We start from the raw sequence: 10,243 nt of genomic DNA on the forward strand, positions 1-10,243 counted from the left end.
TCGAAGGTTATCGGAAGAGATAGAAAGAAAGAAGGAAGGGATATCTGGTTTGTGACTGGATTATTTATAATTCTAATAGTATAGGCCTACTATAGACCTACAACTGGAAACTCGGTTACGAAAACTCAAACCACACTGTCTATATGGTGTATTGGGTTTTTAGCATATATAGTGTTTGACAGACGATGCACGTGAGCTTGTTGTAAACACTATTGAGCGAACGTTGTTGTAGAGATCTAATTCAAGCAATCTAAAGTCCCTTTATCGGTATTTGTTAGTGGAAATCTGAAAGCCCTTAGCAAAAAGTACAACCTCCCCTCCCCATCCCACCCACTCACCCGAAAATATATAAAAAGTAATAATATCAATAAATAATCCAAAAAAATCCTCCACGTTGAAAATTCCACAACAAATTCTTGCAAACAAATATCGAGCCTAAAGCATTTTCACAGTGTAACTTAAAGGATTGGTTCAGGTGTCTGACATGTCTATCTTGTATGAAATAGCTTAAAAAGACAAACAGAATAGTGAAGAAACTACCATGATAGCATTCTCTGCTAAGGAGATATCACACTTTGAAGATTTCACAATTTCTTTGCAAATGACTGGTGTAGAAAGACTAACTGTGAGGGTGTGATGTCACATCCTCACTTCCTTAACATATGTCAATATATTTCATTAAAAAATAATTAATTTTTTTTCACAAAACTAAAAAAATATAATCAAACATTCTTCAGATGTTAAATCTCATATACTTCCCTTGACACATATGAGATCTCCTGACGTATCTTTTGGTTGTAGGTCATAAAATCTTACAAAATATTTTAATAAAATAACAAAGACTTTTCAGGAATGTGAGGATATGACGTCACAGCTAGTCTGATTTCAGCAGTTTCTACACAATCAGATAGAACTTTAAATTTGAATATCTCCTAAACGGAAAAAGATATTTGAATAATTTCTTCACTGTTGGGTTTCTTTTATTGTCCTCTTTCATGTAAGATAAACATTTTTGACACCTGAACTATTCTTTTAATTGATCCAAACGAAGCTTATACTTCTAAACAAATTCGTTATTGTTTATCCCGCGATTACAGGTCTTCTTAAGTAATTATTCTCCCAACAATGACAGTGAACTTACACACAGGGACGTCGCTAGAGGGGTTGTCTCCCCCCCCCCCCAATCTTGTAAAACTGACGATAGTTGGAAAATTTGAGTGCGACAGTCGGAATTTCCGACTGTCGCACTCTAATTTTTCCGACTGTCGCACTCTAATTTTCACATATTCTTGTAATTTTTGAGTGACCTAAAATTTTCGGTCAAAACAGACCTTTAATCAGTCATATTAACCACGTTTTCCTTGTCATATTAAGAAATTGTATCTCGCGATCCTTATACTCCACCATACAAAACTTCGTATGATTTTGAATACTAAAAGAACACCCTAATAGAACTACTGTACAACGTTCAGCTTTAATTCGGTTAATTTATGTATTAATTTTGCTATTGGGTGGGTTGAACCCAGTGGCGTAGAAAGGTTCTTTTGAGTGGGGGGGGGGCTGAAGACTGATGGACGGTCTGGGGGAGGGGTCTTTGGAAAATTTTGCATTTCCAAGTGGCCTCAGATGCAATTTGGTGCAATATAGCACACTTCAACACCCACTCCATTTTGTAAACTTAATTTTGTATTTTCACCTGGCCTTAGATGCAATTTGGTGCTCCAAATGAGATTTTTTTTTCTCATTTGGAAATGAAAAAGGGGTTTTCTGACTTGCGAAGCGGGGGGGGGGGGCGGAATGATACTTCCGCCCCTCCACATTTTTCACTGGGGGGCTGGCGCCCCCCCCCAGCCCCCCCGGTTCCTACGCCCTTGGTTGAACCTTTTCGCTAGCTTCAAGTAAGTTCAGGATATACATTGGCTGTATGGTATACAATTAAAACGCTCAATGATAATCTATGGAAGCTTAAAAATGCCATAAACATAAGAAAAACTTTGCCCCATAAGTTGACATTTTTCAGTAAATTGTTTAGATAACAAGATAAAATCTTATCAAAAATCAGAAAAATGTTGGATTGCTCAGTTGCTTTAACTGAGCAATTGAACAATTTTCTGAAAAATGTTTAATTGACAACTTATCATATCTCATCAATTGGAAATTTTGCTGCAAAATGTTCAATTGTTCACTTCATCCCATCTGAGCAATTGAAAAATTTTCTGCAAAATGTTTAATTGTTCACTTCATTCCAAATGTTCGGTTGGAATGAAGTGAATAATTGGATTTTTCATGTGAGTGATAAATAGCCCCACCTCCCCACCCCCCCCCCCCCAAGGAAAATATATTAAGCGTGCTAGTAAAGAGCACTGCATTTTTTTGGTAATTCACTATGTCGTCAAATATATTTTGTTGAAAAAAAAGTTTTCCCTTAGTTACATTAACATAGCTTTTGTAGTCAGTAGTCTATGTAGCCTTCAAGCAAATAACTATACTCCGTTGCTTACTTGCTTAACCAGAGTGATCAATAAGTTTGTGAAGTGAGGGCCAGTGGTATAAATGTATCGAAAAAATCCGCGCGCTACGCGCGTGTCAACACGACAATGGTGATGAGTAGTACGGGGGGGGGGGGGTGGGGTTGGGCGGGGGTGGGAGTGGGGATACAAGTCAACAGTCGGAATTTTCTGGCTCCAAAACCCATCCAGTTGGAATTTCAGCCACTACCCCCTCCCCACCCAATCATCAGGTCTTAGCTACGTCCCTGCTTACACATCATGAATATAATTATTCATTTGCACAATTAAAATTGTATAGGAATGTCTACATTCCTTCCCAAACAAATAAGCAAATGCAGTCTTGTTTTAGAGAAGGCACCCTTTTCCAGTCTCTTTGTGTATACGAAGCACCTCATTTCTTTAGTACAGTCGGCGTTTGAGTGATACGTCGTAAGTAACTGCTTGTAAAGAACTAAACTAAGGGCGAGAAATGCCTTTACTTTTACGTTTGTCATGAACGTAAGGAGAGGTTATGGGGTTGGGGGGGCGGGGTTGGAGTGGGGGAGGTAGGTATAGTTCCTCTCAAAGTGCTACAGAAAAGAATTCAACTAATTTCGCTTATTATTCCAGTTCTGAGTCATGTTAGGCGTGGGATTTTCATGTTGACGAGATGGGAATCGGCGAGGAGCGGGGTCGGGATCAGGTGGCAAGGCTGGCGATACAGCGTTTCAAGTTCCTTAGAATTTATACCATGTACGGTGGCTATTCGTATAATGTTTACATTCTCTATTTGAAATGTAGATTGCAGATGGAAAGAGTACTATAGGTGATCTAACTCGTTATTGAGCAACCACTTGTGTTGGGTAGTAACGGCAACCTGCAGTTAACGGTGGCGGCATACCGGTTTGAAAGTGGTATCCTGTGCAATGGACCGTAAACGCATCTGTACATCGAGACTGCGAAAATTATTCACGGTAAGTGAGCAGACTATATATGCGTCAGTGTTGTGATGTGTCTATAGTTTGCCCTGAAGTCAACATTATAAATATCTGATTAGCGCGCATGCTGTACAGGCAAACATTGTTGATCGTTAGTTCTATCCTCGAGCAAACGGGGGGGGGGGGGGGGTATAGTGTCAGGTCGGGCCGGCTCATTTAATGTCAACAGTGGAAAATATGTGAAAACCATGTGAACAGGTAAACCTCAATACGTCCAGCTTTGATAATTCTTGTACCTGATTTGTAAATGCCAGATACTGATTTATTGCTTCATTTTTTTTTGGGGGGGGGGGGGGTGAAGGTCATAGGTCATTTTAGGTCACCAGTGACACATGTGAACAGGTATATGCTTTAAACGTCAGGGTCAACTTTGACTAGTACTGACGCAAAGTCTAAAATAAAGAAGAACAACTCTAAACCATGGAATGTTGTATAACAAAATAAAGAAAAGTTTATTATGTTTTCCTTCAATAGAGGTCGTTCGGCTGTGTGGCATCTTTTGTGTTCATCGTGTTAGTGGTGAAGTTCAGAGACTCGTCCATTCATGAGGAGTACAACAAATTTAAGTCATACAATGGCGTAGTCCGGATATTACCATCGCCAAGTCCAGTGTCAAATGAAACTGTTTCAAACTTCAAAGCAGTTACAGTTGGAAATACAAAGAAATCCGTAGTTCGAAGTGAGTCATATAGCGGAAACCAAACCCTTGAAAGAAAACTAAATTTTACGCGGGAATATCTGCAGACGGTGTCACCGGATGTAAGTGTCTTAATTTCTTCCGATTTCTTTTTCCTCATTTTCTTACGGTCACCATGTTGTCTAGCCTACTGGCACAAAACTATGCTAGAAAGTCAGTTAAATAGTCACTTATATTGTAGCATTTTTAGTTTTTTACCACTGAATTTTGTCTCTCTCAAAATACTCCCCACCCCCATATTGCTCCCTCCCATTCCAGTCTAGGATTAAACTGAAAGCTGTAAAAAATATATACTTTTGATACTTTTAGCAATTTTGTTTCTCGCTTGTTAAAATGCCACCATCAAATGAAGTTCTTTTAAGAATATTTCCACACTTTAAAAGACAAACGTTGAGAAAATATTGTGTCCAACACTGGGTGCTGATATGTATCAAACCAAAGTTGGTGTAAAATTTGCCCACAAACAATTTAACTTACGACAGTATAACCAATTTAATTGCCCCCACCCCCCCCCCTTCCGCCCAAAAAATAAAAGGGATAAATTTGGTCAAAATTATCTACATTTTAGTAGCTTTGTGTCAACATTTTGCTCAAACTTAGTTGGATATATACGTAGCCTATAGTGTTGGGAGAAATATTTGCACAATTTCTATTTTTCGAGAGTGCACATTTGATGAAAATTCATATTTCTTGTTTTCCTCTGCACAGATATTCAAGCGAATTCCAACTCAATATTTACCAAACTATCGAAGTTTCTGTTGGTTCGAAGAAGACCAGCTTTGGTGCTTACCATATTTCTATATTATAGGTTTCCACAAATGCGGTACAACCGACATATTCGACAAATTAGAGTTTCATCCGAATGTTCTGAAAGTTGGAAAAGAACCTCATTGGTGGGCACTTCGTAGAGCTGGACTTCACAGGGACAGATACTCGTTACATGAAAAACTGGGTAAGAAGAATATGTATTGCATAAATATTTGCGTACATCCATGCATGGTGTATAGCTCTATGTGGCTTACATTCGTCACTGATCTAAATATTGTGATCTATCTTAATTGATGTGGCTTATGATCTTTCTGGCTGAAGAAAAGTTGTCAGCATTCCCTCTGTTTGATAGAAAGTTCTTATCTTTTTTATAAACGCTTGGTATGCTGTCTGTGTGTGTAGTTGGTTAGAATGCCTAACTTGATCAGTCATGTATAAACAATTGTAGATATTTTTGGCGTTTAAGTGATGAACCGATGAACTGAATTGTTTTGTGAGTCCTCCCTCCCAGAAGACAAACAATGTATCATTTAGACTATGAATTAGGTCTATAAATAAGGTCTAACCACAAGGTTGTGCTAATATCTATACTTGTAATTTTTGTGTGTTGTTGGGAACGGGAGGGTGTACACGACTCCCCCCTCCCCACAACCCCGCTCCCCAACAACCCACCCTTGGATCCGCGCATAGATATGTCATGTTAAATAACGTCAACAGTTTTATTTTATATCAAATAGGCAAAGCGCATTCATTCTATCAGTTGACGCTAGTTTGAATTAGAGGTTTTGTGTAATCTGCTTTCTACTGCAAATTTTTCCCTTTTATTAATTACCAACGACATGCCAACGGAAGTTTCTAATGCGAATGCTTATAACCTATTCATTTCTTTCCTTTCATATATTTCAAGTGAAAAGTGTAGAACGATTACCTGGTGTTGGTGATGCTACTTCATTTAATTGGTACTTAAATTGGTTTAAGTACCAAAAGGTACTCAATGACGTAGAGAATACAACGCGAGAACTTCGTTCAGACAACGGAGAGTTAATTGAATATCATCCTAAAGTGTTTGGTAAGTTAACAATTAGAGTCAGAGTCTAGAGGGGTCAGGCTACCTGGAAAATTAACCAATTTTCATGTATTTAACAGTGGTCCATGTGCATGCCCATGTAACGAATTGGACGTATGTCGGGCACATTTTGGTGGGTGTGGTCAGGAGGGCCATAATAGAGGGACCCCAAACTTGGGCTAGATCATTCCGTGAGTTAACTCACCCGAAGGAACCTACTGGAAAATATCTGGCGTAGTCCCATGCAGGTATCATGAATGACCATTGTCATACATTTTCAGTTTGTGGGGTAGGCCCGCCAGACACACCAGAATGCCCCACCCTCAAAGTGAGCTAGATCACCTTATGAGTTAACCTGGTAATACCAACTGGAACATGTTTGGCAGTGGTTCAGGTGAAACTTTACTTAAATTATGCAGTATAACCTTGTACATCGCGAATGACAACTGACAGACACTTTATGTGGCTGCATGCATGTTTTGGGCATTCACCCCCCCCCACCCCACCCCACCCCACCCCACCCGACCCCCAAACACATACTTAGGCATATGCATCTGCAGGCTATTCATTTGTATCTGTAAAAAAAACCATCTGTGTCTACATGCGCATCAACTTGCGCGCGCACGTCGCATGTGAATGAAACTGCGCATGTGCATGTACATATGTATATCTACATCTACATGCATGTGCGTGTGTATGCGTGTACAATTGCATTTGTGCCTGCACCTGCAAATTGACATTTTACATTCATTTTACATTCGTCTTCCTTATAGGGGACGGTTCAGTCAGTACATTAACTCGCGTTATATTTGAACCCTGGGATCTAATTATACCAAATGGTGAGGATCCGGAATTGCTCCCTTATCTCATGCATGCTGTTCAACCACGTGCCAAGGTCATCATAACCGTGAGAGATCCAGTAGTAAGGTTAGTGTCATATGTTACTATCATGAAATTTACATCGAACATTAATTGTGTACAGGTTTTAATACAGTGACCCATGCATGACCCGCGACCCATGCATGATCTTTCACGAGAACTGAGCAATTACATACCATTCCCCCACCCCACTCCACTCCTCCCCTACAATAGATGTTCAGTATGCATGAACGCTAGCTTGGAATATGGTTGTTAATATAGCTTAATCGATCTCCGTCGATAAGCTCGGAAACTAGATCAATTTGCCGACTATACTTGAAAGGTCCCGCGACCAGCCGGCCAACTTATTTTCGGACCGTCCTTGTTGCGATTGCAAACCTCCTTTTCCGGAAGGCACGCGAAGTAAAAATTTCTTGGTTTTCATGTTCCCCCAAACAGATTTCGTTCCATGTTTGGTAGAAAAGTTGGCGGAAGTTCCGAACGTATGCACACAATGGCAGTCGCCGCAGTTAAATGTGCTACTGACTGTATCGCTAATAACAGTGTTCGACACTGTGCATATTTTTCCCATTGCCAGGATCTTCCGGTGAGTGGTACATTATCTCTTTTCATTTTAACCAAGCCCACATTTTATATTAATAAAAATATCCGATTTCTGCTTGCAGTTTTGCGGGAAAGTAAATGTTACATCCGCTGGAGAGAGGGGGGGGGGGGGCAGTTCCATGGATTGAAAAATGGTTTTGTACAGGAGCGTAGCCGTCTTCGTGTTGTGAGGGGTACAGCTAAATTTTTGTCCCAAATTAAGAGTCAGCGCTTAATAAAAGCTTGTATTGATATGAGTCAGTTTTAGGGGTGGGGACACAACATTTTGGTGACACTCATTCTAGGCAGGAGCCTAAGGGGAGTGATTCAACCTCCCTCGAGGGGTGGGGTCACAACATGTTTGTGACCGCCCTCCTAGGGATGAATTTAAATGGGCAGTGATGCCATTTCCCCCTCGAGGTGTCGGGTCACAACATTTTGTGGGAGTCCATTGTGGGGAGGAGCCTATAAGCAAATTTTGTTTCGGTAAGGGGGCTTCAGATGAAGAAATGGTGCTACCAGTTCCATAATTTAACTGCATTTGTGTATAAGACTTTGCGTGAGTGTGTTACAAAATAACGTCCACATGGAAAGAAACTTGTAAAACTGTGGGTGGGGTGGGGTGGTCATGGAGGAGAGGAGGCACGTGTCCCAATTCGGCCCTGTATGAACGAATGATATGAAACATTTTACCAATTTATAATAGTATGTATGGGTTCACGCAGGTATACACTTCATATTACTATACTGACTCATATGGGAGATATTTGTGTTTTTAAGACGACATTTAAGTTTCAAAACGACGCACGGAATTTTGGCTAAAAGTGTCATTTACTGAATCAAAGTTAACTTGTTCAGAGAAATCTCGTCCTGTGCATTACGTATGGCTAATGAGGACATTCTTCTTAAATGCAGATCACACCGTGCCAAGGTCACAGATACTTGAGTTTGTGTATATACAGCAGCATGTAAACTGAGTGGTTTCAAGTGATCTATGTCATGGGCGCTATACGTCCCCCCCCCACCCCGCCCCTACCAACAAAACGGTTGAGCAAACGTCCACCCAGATAGACCAACTTATACAGGGTAGTCTTAAGTCACCACTTGATTCATAGCTTGATCGATGGTTGTTCATCGAATAATTGATTTATTGATTGGGTAATGATTCATTAATTGACTGATTGATTGAATGTTTATTGATCGATTTATTTATTTATTTCTCCTCTTTTTTCTATTAAATATATTTATTGACTGTCATTTGATTGATTGATTTACTCTATTGATTTAGAGATTTAATTACTGATTTATAATTTTACTTTATCGATCGATTTATTTATTTATTGCCTCTTTTTTTCTAGCAAATATATTTAGGTATATACGTAGAGTTTATACGGCCATGGGCGATGGTGTATGGGAAAGAAAACCTCCTAATATCCCGGATGGAAGATCGCATCGGAAACCCTATATCTGAATTTAAAAGGATCTTGCAATACTTAGAATTAGGTAATTGTTTTGATTATTATATAAATATCATTGTTTATTTGTCTGCTGAAATATTCTCATCAGTTACTCCGTTGGGCAACTATGTCAGATGGAGATGGATGAGGGCGACAAACTGAATAATGGGAGTGAAGTAGTATTTTCTGCTAAGAAGCTTTCTGCCCTGATCCTTCTTCAAATGAATTCATAATGTTAAAGAATTCAGTGCGATAAGTACTGCCTCCAAATTGTAGCTAAAAATCGCCATTTTTTTTTGAATAACACCTTTCCTGATGGTTCTCAATCTCAATTTCCAGATTTTGAGGAGTGTGAAGTAAGACATTTCAATACGTCAGCGAGTGTTGAAACATTTATACATCCAGGGTGACATTTAAATGCTTCTATACAATTGATTGAAGAATGAGTGATAATTATTTGGAAAATACCGATAACTTTGAACTGCATAACGATTAGAAATTAATTGTTGTTTCCGCGAAGAACATAACATTTTAATCAAGCACTTAATTAATTGATGGGAGAAATACATATTATGTGATTTGCAGTGAATAGTCACTTGTATGCAATAATATTCGAATGCCAACTGTGAAAATACTAGTCAGAAAACAGCTCCATGAAATTTATAATTTCAAACCCAAACTGGGTGGAAGTGGAGAGATCAGGGTTGGAGGAAGGGGGGGGGGGTTAGGTAGTATAAGAGCCATAGGCGTAGGAGGCGGGGGGGGGGGCTGCAGCCCCCCAACCAAATTTTTTGGTGAAAATTCGGGCAATATGCTGAGAATTTCTCGGGCACCTACTGGAAGAATAATAATTTGCAATGTGTTTTTCATTTTTTGGGGGTAAAAATTCGGCAATATGCTGAGAATTATTCGGGCATCTACTGAAAGAATAATAATTTGCAATGTGTTTTTCAATTTTTTGGTGAAAATTCGGGCAATATGCTGAGAATTTTTCGAGCACCTACTGAAAGAAGAATAATTTGCAATGTGTTTTTCAAATATTTTGGTGAAAAATCGGGCAATATGCTGAGAATTTTTTCGGGCACCTAAACTGAAAGAAGAATAATTTGCATTTTTTTTCCAATTCTTTTGGTGAAAATTTGGGCAATATGCTGAGAATTTTGCGGGCACCTACCAGTGGCGGAGCGTCCATACAGTCAGAAGGGGCGGATGCCCCCCTGACGGACTCAAATGGACTGCTGGCGCCCTTTTCAGCTTTTTACCACTTTTTGCTTATTCGCGATTATTGACTTTTTTATTGCGCTCTC

The 10,243-nt window shown here is 39.5% G+C and overlaps 1 protein-coding gene across 3 annotated transcripts in view; it reads left to right on the forward strand.

Moving 5' to 3' along the window:
• LOC139965596 (carbohydrate sulfotransferase 15-like) overlaps positions 1-10,243 on the forward strand; it is a 46,471-nt gene that overhangs the window by 5,952 nt on the left and 30,276 nt on the right. For 2 of the 3 annotated variants that reach the window (XM_071968130.1, XM_071968129.1), the window contains 7 exons: positions 3,291-3,463; positions 3,962-4,246; positions 4,893-5,136; positions 5,860-6,021; positions 6,792-6,945; positions 7,336-7,483; positions 8,838-8,982. The exons of the other annotated variant lie outside the window; for it this stretch is intronic. In XM_071968130.1, the coding sequence (XP_071824231.1) occupies positions 3,416-3,463; positions 3,962-4,246; positions 4,893-5,136; positions 5,860-6,021; positions 6,792-6,945; positions 7,336-7,483; positions 8,838-8,982 (1,186 nt within the window). In that variant the 5' untranslated portion in view covers positions 3,291-3,415. The remainder of the gene's footprint in view (positions 1-3,290; positions 3,464-3,961; positions 4,247-4,892; positions 5,137-5,859; positions 6,022-6,791; positions 6,946-7,335; positions 7,484-8,837; positions 8,983-10,243) is intronic. 3 annotated transcript variants of the gene reach the window in all.

Source organism: Apostichopus japonicus, chromosome 3 (assembly GCF_037975245.1).
Source record: "Apostichopus japonicus isolate 1M-3 chromosome 3, ASM3797524v1, whole genome shotgun sequence".
NCBI classification, from domain to species: Eukaryota; Metazoa; Echinodermata; class Holothuroidea; order Aspidochirotida; family Stichopodidae; genus Apostichopus; species Apostichopus japonicus.